General features: G+C 59.1%; 1 protein-coding gene across 4 annotated transcripts in view; it reads right to left on the bottom strand.

Moving 5' to 3' along the window:
• Positions 1-20,479, bottom strand: part of CCDC85C (coiled-coil domain containing 85C) — a 92,905-nt gene that overhangs the window by 8,726 nt on the left and 63,700 nt on the right. For 2 of the 4 annotated variants that reach the window (XM_030804055.1, XM_030804056.1), the window contains exons 2-4: positions 16,022-16,095; positions 8,170-8,208; positions 2,079-2,186 (exon numbers count right to left, since the gene is read on the bottom strand). In XM_030804055.1, coding sequence (XP_030659915.1) covers positions 2,079-2,186; positions 8,170-8,208; positions 16,022-16,095 — 221 coding nt within the window. The remainder of the gene's footprint in view (positions 1-2,078; positions 2,187-8,169; positions 8,209-16,021; positions 16,096-20,479) is intronic. The other 2 variants (XM_030804058.1, XM_030804057.1) reach the window with 1 other exon arrangement.

Below are 20,479 nucleotides of genomic sequence, written 5' to 3'. Positions count from 1 at the left end.
CAACTCTGAGTGTCCTCCCTCAGGAGGCTGATGGGTATAAACCACCTCCCACCCCCCACTGGAGACCAGCTTGGGCACCTGCCCTGACAGCCAGCGGATGGAGGGTATGGGCAGCAGTGGGCAGGGAGGGGGTGTCCACCCCAGAGAGTCACCTGCTTTACCCAGGGACTCTCCGGCATGCCCTCACTGCCCATGACCCACAGGTAGCCTTAAAGGAGACTTGTCTGGGTCTGGAAGGGCCTGTGTCCCAGGCGGTGTCTGAGCCCGGAGACGGCCCTCTCCGGATAACCCCTCACTCTCCCCGGGGGTCCAAGTGCCAGACATAGCTCTCCAGGCCCCAGCAAGGGCCCGGTACCCTGTGAACACTCCACGAGGTCCAGCCCCGGGCCTCTGGTCCTGGCCCCTCCACAGCAGCCACTTCTCCAGGCTTCATGGCAGCCTCTCCCACAAGACACCTTGACCCCTCAACACCCACTCCTGGGGGCCTGCCCGCCGACCAGCCCCGATCACGGCCCCTGCACCTCAGTTCATCCCACTCCTGGGGGCCTGCCCGCCGACCAGCCCCAATCACGGCCCCTGCACCTCAGTTCATCACCTGGCCTCCTGGCCTCATGGAGGAGCGACCCCTGCACAGCCCCCACACTGGCCCCCGACCTCTAGGCACACACAGGCACCAGTACGCACTCACCATGGGGCCCTGGCCATCCACCCCACCCCTATGAGCCTCACTTCCTCCTCTCTAAAGTAGGGGACACCCCCTCATGCACAGAGCAGTCTAGAGGAAAAAGGGAGGCAAGGGGAACAAACCCTTTCCCAAGGCTGCCTCCTCCAGGAAGACTTCCTGAACATTCCCCAACTCTGACAGCATTTTATCCTCACTCTCAGGCCTTGAGGCTCGGCCCATGCCTGGGTTGTGCTCTCCAGAGGCCTGCAGGGAGACAGCATCTGGCGGGCCTGGTACATGTGAGAGCTGTGCTTGCACAGCACTTCCCAACCTGCAGACCACGCGGAGGACTTCAGGACACAGCACTGGGTAACTGCTAGCTGCTATTACTCCCTCCCACAATCTGAATGGATGAGAGGCACGGGGCATGAAGACTAAGGAGCCAGCACCGTGAGGGCATCCCTTGGCTTTTCAGAGCCCTCCACCGTGAAACAGTTAGAGCTTCGTTCAGCCTCGGGACTCCCGGATAAATGCTTGGAATATCGGCCATTGGCAGGCTTTGCTGCCTGCACAGGCTCTACAGCTGCATTCCTGGAGAAGGTGGAAGGGCAGCAAAAGAGAAATCACAGAACCAGCAGCCAGCACTGAGGCCCAGCAAGCTCTGCAGCGGGGGCCTGGGGTCAGCCTTGTGGGCGAGGGGTGCAGGGGAGAGAGCAGGAAGGGGTACAGCTGCTACAAGCACACGTGCTGCCCAAGAAGCACCTCCATACACGGCTCTGCAGGTGCCTCAACGAGAACAGCCAGTGCTTCCTAAGCATCAGCTACGCACCTGCCCGGGCTGCCGGAGGTGTTAAGCCCAAGGCAAGGCCCCCAGTCCTAGGAGGGCAAGTGGGCCTGGACTCCTGTGGCTCCCCACTGCCATCATATCTATCTACAGGGCACAGCCCTGAGCTAGGCTCCACTTCCCGGGAGCTGGCTCCAAGCTGCCCACCCCATTCCCTCCAGGCCAGGACAGCCAGGTAGGGGCAGAGGATACCCCTGGAGGCATCAGGCTGGTCATTTCAGTGCAGAATCCACAAACCTGAACCCCAAGCTCCAGGGCTGGCCGGACACCCTCTCCCTGCTGTGGCTAAGGAGTGGCACAGGCTAATGAGCTGCTCAGAGGGACAGCGGCTGCGCATGGGCAGCCCTGCGCACGTGGCCTCTGGAGACTGCCCCGCACCTCCGGCAGTGTCAATCCACCTGGGACTCCGCCTCTAACTGCCACACTGGACGGGACACAGGGACACAGGGCCTAGGGCTGGGGCTGAACTCGGGCACCCAGATCCTTGTGCCCCTCCGGGCAGGTCACTGGCCCGCCTGAGCCTCAGCCCCTCATCCAGAACATATGGGCTTTTTTGGGGTGCACACTCACGTTCTGCAGGGAGTCCTGGCAGGAGGGCGGCAGGGACGCAAGCTGGGACTCCGAGTGGTAGGGCGAGAAGCCTTTCCGCAGCGTGCGGAACTCTCCGGAGCCTGCCTGCTGCAGGGGAGAGAAGGAGCGGGGTTAGATGGAGGGCCAGGCTGAGGAGGCCAAGAGCCCTGGGCATGGCTCCTCACGGCAGCAGGGTCAGCTCAAAGGCACAGCCCCGGAGGACCCCTCCACCCTCCCCTCCACACCCCTTATCCATGCCCTGAGCCAGGATCAATCGATCTTCACTCTCCCCAGCTCAAATGTCAGCGATCCACTCTCCAACATGGGCTTTGTAAACATTTGTTGGATGGCTGAATAAACAGAACGAATGAATGAAGGAGAGCCAGTGAGAGCGAGTGAGGAGAGAGTGTCTCTCCCACCCCGTGACTCACCCTGGCTCCTCCGCTCCAACTTCCTGCCCTTGGGTCCCTGCACAGACGGCACCACTCACAGGGCCTGGGCCAGCCATCGGCAGCAGACGGGGCCACATCCACAGGCGAGGCCTCCCACCTCCCACGGGTTCGGGGCTTTCTAGGGATACTCCGCCCAGGCTGCCTCCCCCATCGGATGGGCAGGGAGCTCCTAAAGCAGGTCCTGGGTGCTGCCTCTGAATCCCTGAGAACTAGTGCAAGCTGTGGGGTCGTAACTAATGCCCTGCACACAGGAGGGAGGGAGGAAGGCTTGGCCTTAGAGCCTTTGCTTAAGAGCAAAGCAAACACCACCAACCCCCAGAATTTGGGGCTGGGGCTGGGGCTGGGACCAGGAGCCAGAATGAATCCACGGGTCCCATAAACTTCTCAGGTCAGTCCCACAGTGGCCCTCCCCGGCCCCGCCCAGCAGAAGGCCCAGCCTTTCTTTTCTTTCTGCATCACTAAGGGGTTTGGGGTGTTTCTGGCCCAAACACCCTTTTCTACTTCAAAGGAACTGAGAGAAAGCGGCTGGGCAGATAAAACACTGCAGAATGACCCATAAATCAGCAGGCTGTTGAGTTACCCAAACAAACTGCAGGGGCAGGGGAGGCCCAGGCTGGGGCTGGGCTGGGGCAGGGGCAAGGAGGGCAGGACAGGCTGCAGCCATGTCTGGGGTCCCAGTTCCACTCACCACCCCCTCGGCCTGGCTGTGAAAGATCCCCCACACACCCTGCTTGCCTCCCTCAAAAGCTGGACCTGGCCCCGCACTTCTCACAAGCCCCAGCCTCACTGAGGTCCAGCTCTTGTGTTCTCCCAGCCCCATCAGAGCCCTGGCCAGGCCCCCACTGGGGCTGGGAGGTCTCAAGAGCTTGGCTCAAGGGCCAGCAAACAGCCGTGTCCTGTAGGGGGTGAGGAGGCAAGTGGATGCTCTATTACCAGCTCCCACGGAGGCCCACGGAACCAAGACAAAAAAGCAGGGATCCGGGCAGTGACTCCCCTCATTAAATAGCCCACACCCACCAGACGCAGGGCAGCCAGGGCAGCCGGGCACTGGAGGCTGGGAGCTGCTTCCTGGGCTTCAGGGAGGACCTGGGTGTGGTCCAAGGTCAGGGAGGGACATCAAGGAGAGAGAGAAGTGGGAACCAACCTCCCTGCAGAGCCCCCAAAGTGTGATGGGTTTGAGATAACCCCCCAAAGTGTGATGGGTTTGAGATAACCCCCCCAAAGTGTGATGGGTTTGAGATAACCCTGGCGAGGGTCGCAAAGGGGTCTCACCACGGGGGCCTTGGGCACAGCCCTGAACCATCAAATGGGACTGCCGTGCCCTGACCGCGGCATTAACCCTGGTTGGCCCTGCCTAGGTTAACTAGAGGCACTCGTGGCCCCCAGGTGGAGGTCAGATCAAGGAAAGCCCCCTCCCCACCCACCAGGTACCAAAAAGAGGAAGAGGCTACAGCCCCCACCCCTAGGCCCAGCACTCACTCACCCTCCCCCAACCATGAGTGACACCCCTCCCCTCACCCCATCAGAGCCACCCATGCCTCCCTGGGTCACCTCTCCTGAGAGATGTACCCCTAGCTCCACTTAAGGGCGAAAATTCCAAACCACCTGATTTTCTTGGCCAGGACTCTGCCAACAGTAAGAGAGTTACAAAATCTTCTCCAACGGAGAACACGTTCTAAGCCAGCACACACTCTGAATGCGTGCGTGCACAGACGCACAGTCTGACTACTGGGCCACACAGCCAGGAAGGGTACACCTGGGATTGGAACAGCTGCCCTCCCCTTCAGCCGGCCCTGCCCTGCCCTGCTCAGCTTCTGTTTGGACTCCGGCGTCCCTTCCTCCACATCCTCTCTGGCCCTCGACCAAAAGGGCTCCCAGGTGCTGTTACTGAAAACGCGGGTTTGTGCTGCCGTCCCCTCCCCTCCCCCAGATAATTTCCCTGGGAGGAGGTGTGTGTGCGTGAGCGTGAGGGAGGTTTTTAATTAGCTGCACGCAATTCCCACCCTTGACTTCGGTGAGCCTCTATAAACATTTGCATGTCCATAGAACTTTATTAGCAAGCCACAAAGCCAGGCAGGAAAAACGCACAATCTCTCATTAAGGGGCAATGTGACTAATGACGCATCAAATGAGTAACCATTATTGCACTTAAATCCAAATTAAAAATCCTGCTAGGAGACAGGCCGCTCCCTTTGCAGAATGAGATTCCCTAGGATTTCCCTGAGGAGGGGAAGCAGGAGCTGAAATCACCTGCTGGGCTTGGTCTGCACACAGAGAAGAGCTTGCAGCTAAGGAAGGTGCTGGCCCTTCCTCGGGGGAAGGCGGGGGGTCCACTGCCGCTCCCCAGAAACACCCGCCTGCCCAGTCTCCCTCGGGTGGCTCCCTCAGGACCCAGGGAGAAGGGATCTTACACACAGAGCTGCCAGCTCAGAGCTCAAACAAGATTACCCGAATCCTTAACATGGTGGGGCCAGCCCTGCCAAACACTCAGCGTGGCCCCTTCCACCCTGGCCAGGCCCAATCCGCATTACTCACTTCTAGGGCTTCCAGAGGGCAGCATGAGTGTCCTGGACTAGGGAGGAAGAGACCCAGGAGGTTGCAGGGCCCCCTTTTCCACTGAGGACTGGAGTTCAGGACACCCCCAGCCTGTATCCAGGGCCTTCACTGCAACACTGCCCAACTCGGGGCCCAGTGGGAACTCGCTGGGTGAACTCCAGTTGTTCCCCAGCCTTTTCTGGGCCTCTGCAGTGCGGCCCAGCCTTCTCTCCAGAGGGGGAACCCCGTCCTGCAGGGAATGCCTGCCTGCAAAGCTGCAGGGGGCCTATGTGGGGCCACCCTGGGGTGACCCCTAGGGAGCATTGTCAGAGGGGGTGCTGAACAGAAAGAGGATGAGACGTGGAGACAAAGAGCCCGCCCACCCCAACCTGCCCACCTGAGGCTGCTTGTTTGGGAAGGATGGGTGGGGTGGCTGCGGGCAGGAAGCGCCTTTCTGGGCTGCGCTCAGGGGAGGTGCTGTCACCCTGCTTCCTGCTCCCAGAGAGCTTCTGGGCCCTCAAATGTGCCTTCTGCTGCATCGGTTATGTGTCCAAGAGGCACAAACAGAGCACCTCCTGTGTGCCAGGCACAGCGCTGTGCCCCATCAGGGAGGCAACAACTAAAGGGGAGTAAGGGCGGGGGGTGGGGGTGGAGGCAGGTGCTGAAGCGGGGGTGCCCTGTGTCCCCACCTGGGCAGCCTGCCCACAGGTGACCACTTGGACCACCAGACTCAGAGCCCCAGGCTGATTCATACGGAATGCCCTGGGAAGGAGTCCCCGTGGAGGGGCCACCTGGCGTGACTCTGGACCAGTGTCTTAGTGCTCGGTGCAGGGATGGGTGGGCGCCTGCGAGGCTCCTTCCTCCTCAGCACCCTCCAGGATGCCTGACAGGAGAGCATGGGCCCTTGGCACCGTGTGGCACAGCACAGCTCGGCTCAGCTGGACAGCCAGGTGTGGCCAGGGTCCAGGACCACAGTGGACAGCAACGCAGCCACATCCCCCTCTCTGTCCCAAATTTAGGTCATGCCAATGACTGTCTGACTTAGGAGACACTGTGGGGCTCAGGGAGAGGACCCCAACACAAGCCTCCCCCAGCCCAGACTCTCCTGGGTCAGGTGCCCTCCTGCTTCTGGCCTGTGGGGGCTCCAGGGGATCTGTCACAAGAGGCCAGTTTCACCGCAGCTGAAGAGCTTGAAGGTGCCGTCTGCAGGGAGGGGCCTACATCCACCCTCAGAGCAATGGGAACCTGGGCAGGAAAAAGCCACATGAGCCCAGGCCCCGTGCAGCTCCTGCAGGCACGAACAATGCCTCTGCCCTGAGCGTGTGCTGAGATGGTCTCCAGACCCTGTGGTCACTGGGCAGTCCCCAGGCTGGGATGGGGGCCGGGCTGGAGGACAGGGAGCTGGAGAGGGCTCCTTCCAGTTCACATTGCCCGCCAATCCCACTCCCACAGATAAGCCATCATCCCAGGGGCTACGGAGGCCAGAGGTGAGACCCAGGCGGCAAGGCCAGGGCCCAGTGACCACCCCGTCCCCAAGACCTGGCGACCTCCCTCCAGGAAGTGGAAGCACTGTGAGAGCTCCCAGGGTTGGTCAGTGATGCGTAATCAGTGGTCTGGGTGCCGAGTAATAAACCCAGGGCCTCAGTGGCCTGTCAGGCTGACACCTCCACCCAGGAAGTGCTGGAAGACAGTGCACCCTCAGCTGGCTGGGCTGGGGGACCCACCTGGAAGCAGAGGCTCGAATGCGTGACTTGGGGAGACCATTCTCCCACCAGGGGCCCCAGCAGCTCCAGGGGCAGCTGGGGCCACAGACTAGCCTGGGCTCCACTGTCCTGCTCCAAACTAAAGCCCACCGAGATTCAGCTGTCATATGTCTCGGGGGATCCTCAGAGGGAGAGCGCAGAGAAAGCAGGGAGGACGCAGGACAGGGCAGGGGTCGGGGCTGTGCAGCGCAGCGGCCTCCACAGAAGACAGGCCTCAACTTGACCCCACGGGAACCGCAGCAGAGTTGTTCCCACGAGGGCAAGCAGGAGGTCTGTGTCCACATGTCCGTCGGTCGTGCCTGTGGGCTGCTCTGGAAGGGGAGGGAGACTCGGCACTGTGTAATGACCTTGTTGGTTTATCGTCTGTCTGCGTGGCGGGACAGGTGTGGTTCACCTCCCAGCCCAGGCCCAGGGCTGGCACACAGTTGGTCACTGGTTCTCAAAGGGGGGTGATGCCCCCAGAGGACAACTCGTAGTGTCTACAGACACTTTTTAGTGTCGGCTCGGGCATGGGGTGGAAGACCCCCGGAGGGTAATGTGGGGCAGGTGTTCTGGGGCGGGCAGTCTCAGGACGGGGAGAAGGGGACAGAGATGAGACCATGTGGAGGCTAAGAGCTGGCAGAAGAGTGGCCGGTGCCTAAAGGGCCTGACTCCACGGGTCTCGAGGCTGGGCACAGGTGGGAGCTGAGTTCACCCAGCAGCTCCCCAGTCCCAGGCCCTGTCCAGCAGGGATCTGGCTGCAGCCCAGGGTGCCTGGCATGGTGACTCATGCTGACCCTCAGAACTGTGCAACCCACGCAGAACCCTCAGCCCAGTGCCCACCCAGCTCAGCAGCCCCGGAGACCTCCCTCAAGGACCTAGGCAGCTTCCCACTGGGAGCCACAGCTGGGTGGGCAGGTGGGCCCCGGCCTTATCTCCACTAACTCATGTAGACTTCCAAGCCTCTCCTCCCTCCATGCACTGCAGGTGTCTCACTTCAAAGTGGGGATTAGCACCAGCCCTGCCGCCCTCCAGAGGCGGGAGGATCCCGGGCACCTGAGCAAGGTGCGTGCGAAGGGCTCGAGCCATGGAGAGCCCTTGGGGGTAGTCACTGCATGACTGTCTTGCTATTATTTTGCAAAGCTGGAAGTTTTGCCAGTAATGCCAGCTCGAGGAGAGGGCAGATCCCAAGAAGACTCCAAAGGTAGGGCCTGGGCAGCCTGGGAAGGAAGTGCTCCCAGGAAAGAATGGGAAGGTGCTGGGGAGTGGGGGACAGAGCACACAGCAGCGCACAGCACGCAAAGCAGCCTCCCGACCCCCACAAACACCACTGCAAACACGCCTCCCACCAGGCAGCTCTACCTGAAGCCAGCTTCTCGGGCGGCCATAGGGGCGGGGCAGCTAGAAGGAAGGAGAACAGTGTCATCCAGTAAATGCCGACCCTGCCCATCACTCTGCCCAGTGCCTTCCCTGGACATCATTAGCCCAAAGCCACCAGGACCTCAGCTGAGCCGGAGTGGTTTTCCCACACTGAAGGCCAGGGTTGGGGCTCGCCAAGGCGACTCCAGGAGCTCCACGTCTTCAGAAACTCCGGATTCACAAGGACTCACTGAGCACCTGCCATGTTCCCGGCACTGGGTCCCTAGGAGCGCCCACCACCCCCATAGCCCACCCCAAAACTCACACCAGGGTGGAGCCACCCCAAGTGCCCTGCTACCCTCCCAGGGAAAAGCAACCCTTTGAGAATCTCTGGGATGGCATGCCCCGGCCTAGAGGCACCCCAAGATCCCAGCAGCTCAGAGGGGCCAGGTGGGGGATGCACACCCTGTCTGGCCCCCTGTTCTAGCCTCAAGGCGAAGATGACCTGCAAGGTCGCCCACAAGAGCTACACAGTCATACCAGCTGGATTTACTTTCTTTTTCTTCTTTGAGAGAACTCATTTGTAAGGGGAATAACACACACCGGGGCGTGTTAAGGGGACAGGGGGAGGGAGAGCATCAGGAAGAAGACCTAACGCACGCTGAGCTGAATACCTAGGCCGTGGGTTGATCTGTGCGGCAAACCACCATGGCACACGTGTGCTCATGTAACAAACCTGCATGTCCTGCACATGTACCCAGGAACTGAAAATAAAAGTTGATAGGAAAAAAAAAAGGAAAATAAAAAAAGAACAAAGGAGCTGCCGCTTCAGCTGGGGGTCCAGAGACATCCCCCCAATCTGCACTCAGATCAGGCGGTAAAGATGAAGGGTGCGGCCATGTGTGGCTGATGTCACTTCCCCATGGCTGGGACTCCTCCTCCCTTGGTCCCCATGTCATTTCACACCCGAAATCCCATTTTTCAAACTCAGGTGTATGCGCCATTCAGGGCCATGCGGCCTGTGACTGATGAGGTAACACGCAGACCAGGTCTTGTCCACCACGATGACCATCCCTCCCTTCCCAGGTCCCTCTGCAGGCCCGTTACTTGTTCTAGTGAGGTAAGTGAGGGACAGGCCTGTGGGAGGCTTTGAGGTGTGCAGGGGTGTGTGTGTGTGTGTGTGTGTGTGTGTGTGTGTGTGTGTGTGTGTTTTGTTTCTTTTGTTTTTTGTTTTGGTTTGTTTTGTTCTGTTTTTGAGATGAAGTTTCACTCTGTCACCCAGGCTGGAGTGCAGTGCTGCAATCTCCGCTCACTGCAACCTCAGCCTCCAGGTTTCAAGCAATTCTCCTGCCTCGGCCTCCCAAGTAGCTGGGATTACAGGTGCTGGCCACCATGCCTGGCTAATTTTTCTATTTTTTAGTACAGACGAGGCTTCACCATGTTGGCCAGGCTGGTCTCAAACTCCTGATCTCAGATGACCTGCCAGCCTTGGCCTCCCAAAGTGCCAGGATTATAGGTGTGAGCCACTGCGCCCAGCTGAGGGGTGCAGATCTGCAAAACCCAAATCCTACCTTGGCTGAGTAAGCCAGAGCAGCTCCTCAACTTTCCGGGCCTCTGCACATAAACTGGCGTCAGGCGGAGGCTGGCGGAGGCTGGCGGAGGCTATGGCTGGCCCACAATGGACAGGAAAGATCACGGTGGTCAACCTGCCACGCTTACCGCCGACCACCCGACTCCCAGTCCCTTCCACAATTTGCCTTTTCATCCTCTGAACAATGTATGTGTCAGACACCATTAGTGTCCCCATTTTGCAGAGGGGGAAACTGAGGTGCAGAGAGGTTAAGCAACCTATTCAGTGCCACGCTGCTGGCAGGTGGCACCAGCGAGACTTGAACCAGGCCTTCTGGCACTGGCATCCTGCACTTGGCCTGTCAGCCCTGGTGACTCTCCCCCAGCATCTGGCTCACGGTGGACACTCCTTACACTGCTGGTGCTAGGGCACAGAGGTGGAATTTCCTGTCTCCATTCTGCCCACATTGCAAGACTGACCATCTGTTCATCGGCTGGAAGGCTGGAAAGAGGGCGTTTCCTCCCTGGGCAAGGGAGAGGCCAAACTGACTCTGAGGTTCGACTAAGGAAGCGATAAAAGTCCTCCAGAGACCCAGAGACTACACTGCCTGTGACAGAGGTGATGAGGCAAGGCGGCCAACCCAAGACGCCAAACCTGCAGGGCAGGGAAGGGCTTGGAGCCTGCTACCAAGGCATGGAAACGCTGACCAACAGAGATGCCACGTGGGCCACCGCGAGGCCAGCATCTCCGGAGGAACCCGGGCTCAGGACAGCTCACCCTCCTCGGGACACAGAACTGAAGCGTTGGCCATGGATTCAGACAGCGGCAGATCGATCCCCTCTTCCCCTCCTTGAAAGGCTCAGAACTCAAAGGACAAAGAGCAGCGGTTCCTCGGGGATGGGCCAGGCCCAAGGGGCAGCAGAGGGCACATGGTGAGCCAGACCTCAAAAGATGCCAGGCCCTCGGGACCGCCTGGGGTGCTTCCCAGGAGCCACTCACACCGCGCTGGGCATCACCTCCCAGGTGAGGACACCGAGGCTCTGGGAGAGAGAGGATCTCACCTGAAGCCACACAGCAGGTGAGCGCTGGGGCGGGGGCTGTAGGAGTTTACAGGGAGAAGAGCCTGTCTACAAGCTGAGGAGAGAGGCCTCAGAAGGAGCCAGCCCTGCTGATGCCTTGATCTCAGACTTCCGACCTCCAGGACTGTGAGGAAATAAATTTCTGTGGTTTAAGTCCCCCAGTCTGTGCAACTCTGTTATGGCAGCCCTACCAGACGAATACAACATCCATGTCAGGAAATCCACCTTCATCCAGACCTCAGTTTCCCCATCTGTGCCTAGTGTGAATTCTGGGTCTCTTTCAGCAGCCCTTTGGTACGTGGCAGGCCAGGGGAGAGGCGAGCACAGCGTGGGGGAAGAGGGAGGAGGAGGAGGGCGGGCTGGGGACCCTTCAGTCACCAGCCCAGACCCCAGCCTCGCTCCCCAAGCTGGCCCTCTGGTCTAGGGAGAGAGAATATCAGGACAGCTCCCTGCTCTTTTGTAAAGCTGGCTTTTTTGGCGCACAATGGAGGCTTCATTTATCAGCCCAGCAGGGGAGTTAACCAGAGGCCCCAGCGTCAATTACAGCCGCCCCCAGCCCAGCCCGGCTGGGCACAGAGAATCCACAGGAAAAATAATAACGCGCACTGAGTCTTGAGATGAATCATCGCGGAGGAAGCAGCTGTGTTGATGAAATTTTAAAGCCAACATGAGAAAGAAAATACGAACAGCAATACAGTAATTGAGTCTGTGAACATGCTGGCACATTTTTAATTAAACCTATTTTAGAGTTAAATAGAGGCCATGGGTGGGGGTGGGTGGGACCGCGGGGAGTAGGAATCCTACCCTCTCACCCAAACCCCAAAGCCACGTCACCTTATGATATTCCAGAGAAGAGCTTACCTCTCTCCTGCTTTTCACCAACAGGAAGAGTCCCTGCTTTGCGCAGAGGTGGGGGTTTCTGTATAACTTGATTTCCCTGACAAGATTTAAATGCCGGAATCACAGAATCTCATGAGCCAGAGTCCATGAGGCTTACGACAGCATCTCATTCAAGGCTGTGATCTCTTTCTTCAAGATTCTCAAACACAGTCACCCAGCCATCTCTTGATTATCTCCAAAGATGGTGCCCTCACTACCTGCTGAAGCCCTCCCTCGGTTAAGTGGGCCTTCCTTATTCTGAGCAAGAACAGCCTCCCCTCTTGGCTGTGGAGACTGGACAGGGATCAGTCACAGGCTCCCCAAGGTACATCCACCCAGTTCAACCATGCTGAGCACTGGAGACACAGATGTGGCCACGCAGACCCTGCAGCCCTGTCCTGGAGAAGATGACAGTCCCACAGGGGTGGGGGCCAGGATCCACAAGGGTGAGTCATGACACCCTATCAGCAAAGGTGGGCAGCCCAGGGACTGAGAGAGCTCAGGGCAAGCACCAGGCCACCTGTGGGTAGTCAGGGAGGGCTGCAGACAGGAGGCCAGGAGGACGGAGACCAGTAAACCCCATCTTCCTGGTGCCTCCCTGAGAACGGGGCCACCACTTTCCTCGCAGGCAGTGCCCTGCCACGAGCTCTCTTCCCCTCCCCTGTCCTCCAGGGGCCTCTCTGTGCATGTGGGTCCTGCGGGCTGGGCAAGGTGGTGGTCAGGCAGGAACAGGGGTGAGACTGGCCTGCCAGCCCCCTGAGGGCAGGCCTCTGCCTGGCCAGCCCTGCATCCCCAGGGCCACATACATAGTAGGTGGTCAGTTATACACTGAGTGAATGAGTGCCCACTTCTCAGATGAGCAAACACAGGTCTGGGAGAGAAAGTGGCTTAAGGATCCCCATAAAGCTGGTGCCATTGAAGCTGCCCCAGGAATCCAAAGGCAGGCTTGGGACCCACTGCTGCCAAGAGCCAAGGGCCCCTCCCTCACCCCGTCTCTCTGTCTCTCTCTCTCCTGCATGGCTCAGAACAGCAGTGCCCTCCTCCATGGCCAGCAGGAACCCTGCCCATGATCCCAGCTCCTCTGCTTCTTCTTCTTCTTTTTTTTTTTTTTTGAGGTGGAGTCTCACTCTGTTTCCCAGGCTGGGGTGCAGTGGGGCAATCTCTCGGCTCACTGCAACCTCCGCCTCCTGGGTTCAAGCGATTCTCCTGCCTCAGCCTCCCAAGTAGCTGGGACTACAGGCACATGCCACCATGCAAGGCTAACTTTTGTATTTTTAGTAGAGACGGGGTTTTGCTGTGTTGCCCAGGCTGGTCTCAAATTCCTGACCTCAAGTGATCCGCCCACCTCAACCTCCCAAAGTGCTGGGGTTACAGGTGTGAGCCACCACGCCTAGCTGTGGCTCCTCTAGTTCTGCTGATGCCATGGGCTCTGGGGATGCCACCAGCTCCTGGAGCCTTTGTTATGAGGTTCAGGGGCCTCCACTGCAGCATGGGGACAGGGCACCAGGGGCCAAGGCCCCAGCAGCATACGGCTGCCTCGTTTCAGAGTTCTGGGTATGGCCCTGACAACACTTGCTGGGAGGCCCAGGGCAAGACCTCTGCCTGCTGCAGAGTCCATGCTGAGAAAGCAGCTAGGGATGGGCCATGGGTGCCCTCCTGCAACACCACACAGAGATACAAGCTCCTTCAGCCACCACTCCAGCAGCATGGCTTGACCGGGCATCATTTGGTGAGAAAGCAAATTTCTGCTAAAGAAACGAAACACTTTGAACCCTTTCTGCATTGGATGATCTCTGAATTCCACGCCCTGGTTGTATGTAACAACAAGCAGGCAACAGCGGGTTTCTGTCCCTAAATTCCAGTCCAACTGCCTGCAGCCAGCAGGCCTGTGTCCAGGCAAGGGCCAGCACCTCCCCAACCATCAGGATCTCATGTCGGTGCCCTGCAGGCCTGGCCCACGGATGAGGATGTGAACAGAGCCCTGCTGCTACCCGCAGGGAGCAGGTGGGAGCAGGCCTGGGGAGGGAGAGGGCCCTGGGCAGAGCCAGCCCGTCCATCCTTGGGGCTCAAGGCTGAAGCTCCCATCCACCCCCACCTGTGCACAGGTGGGTGCAGGGCAGGTGGACACAGGTTATGGTGGAGGGCCCCGTGAGACCGGGGGCACCCCAGGAAGGAAGGCAGGAAGAAGGGCTGCTCCTCCACAGCCCGCTTGGGCACAGGTTTTCTGCAAGTCCACGTTCAGGAACTGGGGTGTATTTTTCCAGTGGGACACTGTGGCCTGCAGGGGCCAAGGGGTCAGGGACACTCCTGTCCTTGTGGAAACAGGACCATAAGCTGCTCTCTGGTTGGACTGCGGAACACGCTTCTCACAGAAATAACACTGCAGGGCCAGGAGCAGTGGCTCACACCTGTAATCCCAGCACTTTGGGAGGCTGAGGTGGGAGGATCACCTGACGTCGGGAGTTCGAGACCAGCCTGACCAACATGGTGAAACCCTGTCTCTACTAAAAATACAAAATTAGCCAGACGTGGTGGCTCATGTCTGTAATCCCAGCTACTCAGGAGGCTGAGGCAGGAGAATCACTTGAACCCGGGAGACAGAGGTTGCGGTGAGCTGAGATCACACCATTGTACTCCAGCCTGAGCAACAAGAGCGAAATTCCGTCTCAAAAAAAAAAAAAAAAAAAAGAAAGAAAGGAAGAAAGAACACTGCAAACAGCACCCCAAATTCAGAGCTGGAACTTCCAACCCACTTCTCCACAGGAACAATGAGACAAAGAAACTCCAGATCAGGGCAGACGCGTGAGGTCACTGACCCGGGGGCCGGAGCTTCATAGTCCTGGCCCTTGCTCTACAGAGCAGTAGCCCCCTGTCACCACCCAGAGGCAGGACTGCCTCCTACACACTGCATGGGGATCTTCTCCAAAGCAAAGGTCCCTGAGCCATGACCTTCTCCTGGTGTCACCTCTGCCTACAGCTCCCACACACCCTCCTTAGCAACCATAATGGCCCCGCCAGGTCTGCAATGGAAGGCTTGCGTCTAGGGAGCCCCACTCCACAGACAGGTGAGACCCCAGCCCCTCCTGCCCTCACCAGCCCTAGGAAGCCAGCACGGCCTGTGGCCAAAGCCCTTCACCATAGGGCACCTGACAGCAAGGCATGAAATTACAAAAGCCAGCCTTGCCATTCAGAGCTTGGCTATGCACTTGCGCCTGTATGGTGGTGGGGAGTGGGGGGTGGGGTGTGGAGGAGAGTTCACAAGAGGCCAAATGGGGAACATGTACTCTGCTAAGTCCCACCAGGCCCTGGGAACCTACCCCACGGCCCACACAGGGGTGAGACGTGGGGATGACCTCAGTGGGAGCTGTGCTCCCTGCTGGGGCCATGAGCCTCCCAGCAGCCGCCCAGTGGGCAGAGAGGGTGCCGTGGAATTCCTGAGCCGGGCAGTCGGCACCAAGCCTGGCTGGTCACCTAGCAACAGGGCCAGGCAGCTGAGCCATCCCTGTGGTTGGTTCCCAGAGAGACGCTTTGGGTATCTCAGGCTGACCGCTCACGGCCCAGTGGGAAAAGCAGGGAGAGGGAGACTGGGATGAAGCCAGGGATGTGCACGAGGGCTCAGAGGCTGGGGGAGTGAGCGGCTTGAGGGGTTGCCAAGCCAGCTGGCCCCCAACACCCAAGCGTGACTGCCCATAGACTCCTCTCGGCAGCCCCCACGCCTGCGCCACCTGCAGCAGGGAAAGCCCTTGTCCTGGCAGTCACACGTCCCCTCCAAGCTCCAGCCACACTCAAGAGGCACAGCCCCTCACCCAACCCCACCTCCCCCCTGCAGCCGACCCCTCCCACGCTGTGCCCCTGCTGCCCAGCTCTGCACAGAGGTAGCAGCCTCATCTGTCTGTGGGTGAGGCCGGGCCCAGGAGGGAGGAGGGGGCCCCAGCCCAGGGAGGTACCAGCCAGTGAGTCCAGCACAGCAGAGGCGGGGAGGCTTCCGTGTGAGTCTGCCCCATCTCCTGCCTGGATCTGCCGTCTGCCAGAGGAGTGAAGCAGCCCATTTCTTCACCAGCTGGGTGTTGTCCACCCTCTCAGGCCCTGGGCCAGCCCCGAGGAGCTCGCATACCGGGCAGTCAGCGTGGAGGGCTGGGCAGAGGGAAGCCCAGAGGCGTGGGAGCCAGGGTTAGGTCCCTGACCCCACTTTCCAGGAGATGACGGGTGGCAGTGGGAGCAGGTGGGGGGAGGGCATGGGTCCCAAGGGGAAGGGTGCCCTGGGTGAGCTGGAGGGGTGGGTGCTGGGTCGCGGTCCTCAAGGCAGCACCACCCGAAGCCGGCCTACCTGTGCGAGGAGCTTGTCACCCTCCAGCAGCCTCACTTTGCTCTCCAGTTGCCTGATGTAGGTGGATGAGGGATCTGGAAGGACAGAAGAGGAAAGGGGACATTAGCCTCCAGCAGACTCCGTCCCCAGTGCACAACCCCGACTGGCCCCAGACCCGGCATGGAAGGTTTGGGTCTGAGGAGTCCCACCCCACAGCCAGGTGAGACCCCAGCCCCTCTGTGCCCTCGCCCGCCCTGTGGAAAGAGCACAGCCTGTGGCCAAAGCCTTCCGGCCATAGAGCACCTGACACCAAGGCACCACACACAGAGGCCAGCCTCGCAGGACCCACCGCCGCCCTCACTGTGGGCCTGAGCCGTTGTCAGGACCTTCAGGACCTGTAGAAAGGTGGGGCGGGTGGGGGGGGGGGTGGCTTTGCCAGCCTGCCCTGGAGCAATTCCTTCAGCTTCCAAGATGCTGCAGGCTCAAACGGAGCTCTCACAAATACAGCCAGGGCACAGCCCAACCCAGGGTCGGGGTCCGGGGAGCCCCCTCCCCTGCACAGTGGGGAAACAGACTCCTGAACTTGCCAAGTCAGCATCTGGGATCCTTCCAGTCCACTTCGCCTGATCACCCAGGAACTTCTCACAAGCGATGTGTGCCCGCAGCATATGCCGCAGGTGAGCAGCCACCTTCCCCATACGACAGTCGGGAACCCCGTGGAACCCCCTGGTCACGTGTCCCCAGTTTCTGACCTCAGGCCAAGAGAGCCCAATCTGTGCAGACCACTGGCGCAGGGTGAAATTCACCCACCCTCACCACACTGACCCTGCTTTCCAGTCACGTCAGGAAAACATGAAAAAATCCCATCCCCACCCCCATGCCCAGCCATCCCATACCCCTGGTCCTGCCTCCCCACGAGGCTGGGAGTCGGCTCAGCCACCAGGATGCCCACGGCAAACCCTCAGGGCAGAGGGCTGGGGGAAGGGAGGAGAGGCAGGAACGGGACCCAGAACACAGGCCGGGGGACCACCCAGCAACAGCAGGTTTGGAAGGAGGAGGCAAGGGGGCAGCAAGGCTGTCCCAAGCACCCCTGTGAGCCACGAAGCCACCTGGTAAGGGATGGGCTATTAACATCTCTCGCGGAGATCACCTGGCCCAGATGCCAGCCCAGACCCCATCCACCCTGACAGCTGTCCACCCACCGGCCCACCCGACAACAGGATGCAGGGTCTTCCCAGATTCATGCCGCTGACCCTCGATTGCAGACGCAGAGACATCAGCCCCTTTGACCACACACAGCCAGCTGTCTAGTCCCCATCACCACCTCAGGGCTGGGGATGGACTCCACAGGCTGTTAACATGCCTGGGGGGGCAAGGGTTTGGGTGCTGCTGGGGACAAGCCAGGACCGCCATGCCAACCACAGGACCAATGAAGCATCTGTCTGCCCCCAGCACGCCAATAACAGGACGCTCCGGAGCCTCCTCTTCAGCCCTGGACCAGGCCCAGGGCCCAGCAGAGCCACTGGCCCAGCCACAGGCAGGGGCGGGTACTGGAGCCCCGCCCGGCCGCACTCACTGCTGGGGAAGAGCACAAACCAGCCTCCCCTCCTCCTCCAGCCCAGTCACCTCCCAGGAATGTGGGGCCTTCTAGAGAGGAGAGAAGGGCGGCGCCCCATCCAGGCCCAGCCTCCCCGCCCTGCCAGGCAGGCCACCCCTGCCCTCAGGATGACCTCAGAGCCTCACACCTCAGCAGCCCTGACCCCTCCCTCCCTGGCCTCAGTTTACTCACCACTCTATCAACCCTGACAAGCAGTTCCCATGCCCACCCAAGCAAAGCGGTGTGATGCAAAGAGGCCTCAGCATTCAGGGTGTGCTGGGTCCCTCTGAGCAGGGGGAGGTAGGGTGCAGCCTAGGCTCCCCAAACCTTCGTGTCCCGTACCCCACTAACAGGAGGGCTCCCTGGAACACCAGCCGGGAAGCAGTGACCAAGTAAACTGCAGAGACCCTTCCGGCTCCCTCACTCTGACAGAGCTAGGACAAGAACGCGCCAATGACTATGGACCCATGTGTGGTCTCCCTCTGGGTGGAGTCGGGTAGGGGGTGCCCACTGTCCTATGTGGGACACGTGGTACCCCCTGCATCTGGTGCCTTGCAAAGGACAAGCAGCTACCATCCTCATTTTCCAGGTGCAGAGGCCACGAGGAACAAAGTGTCCCCACCACCAGCAGGTGAGCCTTCCAGCCCCTCTCCCCACTCCCCAGGCCCACCCCACAGGTCAGTCTTTAGGACCCAGTGTTTCTGGCCACCCTGGGCAGAGCTGACAGCCTCAGCCTTGGAGAGAAGCTGGCAGAGACTCAGAAAGAAGACGCCATTCCCAGTCACGCCACTCTCCCGCAGACTTTCTGCAGCGCAATCCTGGCACAGCCACAGGACCCCTGCTCATCACAGCACCCCCATGGGACAGTGCTCCTGGGGGCAGCCCTGAGCCAGGGGGAGGACCCAGCCACTGTGTGTGACCAGCAGCCCAAGATGGACATTAACTTGTTCCCTGCCCTTCACTGCCACAGAACCATTCAGGAGGTGGGTGCACTTTCAGCCCACCCGCCTCCCCCTGCCAGTTCCCACAGGGTGAGCGAGGAGCTCCCAGCACTTCCCTCTCCATGAGCCCACAATCGGAGGAGAGGTGGGCTGGAACCCGAGTCCCCAGCTGCCCTATCAGCCTCAGCACCCTCACTGGGCACCCCTGCTCCTGTCTGAGCAGTCTGCCCCCTCAGATACAACTGGGGTTTCACACCCACCTCCCAGGAAGGGTTAAAGACAGTGATCAGGCTGGCAGGCGGCATCAGGAGAAGGGAGGCAGACAGGCCATCCCACAGGTTGCCAGCAATGCCCCGCCTGCCCATAGCCAGCACCTCACCTCAGGGCCCACAGGCCACCATCCCCTACATCGGGCCACCTGTAGGCACAGACGGGTGGCCACACACCCATGGCCCCAGACCAAGGGGCTGCCCCTGACAAACCCATCTGTTGAGGTTTACCCCAAACCCCAAGCAGCTATGCAGAACAAAATACACTGCAGACCACCAGGCTTCAGTGGGTTTTTCTTTTAAATTTCAAAATAACAATATAACACTCTTAAAAAATATTTTAGACCACCCAGTAATTCCAATGGAATCTATCCTAAAGAATTAATTCTAGGCTGGGCGCGGTGGCACATGCCTGTAACCCCAGCACTTTGGGAGGCCGAGGCAGGTGGATCACCTGAGGTCAGGAGTTCAAGACCAGCCTGACCAACATGGTGAAACCCCTATCTCTACTAAAAATATAAACTTAGCTGGGCGTGATGGCAGGCACCTGTAATCCCAGCTACTCAGGAGGCTGAGGCAGGAGAATCACTTGAACTCGGGAGGCGGAGGCTGCAGTGAGCCGAGATCGCGCAACTGCACTCCAGCCTGGGTGACAGAGCGAGACTCCATCTCAAAAAAAAAAGACTTAGAGTTTATAATTATGAAGAAAGCAGACTGTTAGAGTGGCCAAAACTGGAAATAACTATTTGTCCAACAACAGCTGAGGGTTCTACCCTGTCATCGTTAAAATGATGTTTAGAAAGAGTTTCTCTCCTAAACAATATGGAAAAATGCTTAAAATGCCAGTGGAAAGAACTGGACACAAAATGACAGGCACGACGGCTGCGACGTTTAAAAATATCCACGCGTTGACGTGAGTTCAGGAAGGAAGTCCACAGAAATCCTGACTGTGCGGCGGCTGCTCAGATGAGGGAACCAGTGGGTTTTTATTTATTCACATCATTTCATGTTAATTTTCAAATAATCTACTTCTAATCTAGTTCTGAAATCCTTCTTTTAGAAAAAAAGAATGGCCGCGTGCAGTGGCTCATGCCTGTAATCCCAGCACTTTGGGAGGCCGAGGCGGGCGGATCACCTAAGGTCGGGAGTTCAAAACCAGCCTGGCCAACAAGGTAAAACCCCATCTCAACTAAAAATATAAAAATTATCTGGGAGTGGTGGTGGGCACCTGTAATCTCAGCTACTCGGGAGGCTGAAGCAGGAGAATTGCTTGAACCCAGGAGGCAGAGGTTGCAGTGAGCCAAGATCACGCCACTGCAGTCCAGATGGCTGACAGAGCGAGACTCTGTCTTTTAAAAAAAAAAAAAAAAAAAAAAAAAAGAACGGATTAAACTCTTGCACCTTCACATTACATGCATGGCCACCCAATGAAGCAACGGACATTTTAAACCCACCACCCTGACCCTCTCCCCACACTCAGCTCCCTAGAAGAGGTCTCCAGGCTGCCAGGAGCCAATGAGCCAGGCATCAGTCACCCTTGGGTCAGGAGCAGGCACTCTTCAGACAGGAAGAACAAGAGTGATCTGGGCACTCCCAGGCGGGGGGCTGGAGGGCAGGAGACCCTGGGAAGGGTCAGCTCCCCGGGAGGACCATCCTTCCCGGCAGCCTCAAA

This window comes from Nomascus leucogenys, chromosome 22a (assembly GCF_006542625.1).
Source record: "Nomascus leucogenys isolate Asia chromosome 22a, Asia_NLE_v1, whole genome shotgun sequence".
Lineage (NCBI taxonomy): Eukaryota > Metazoa > Chordata > Mammalia > Primates > Hylobatidae > Nomascus > Nomascus leucogenys.
Note: the sequence above shows the minus strand (reverse complement) of the source record. Positions and strands in the feature narration are given on the sequence as shown.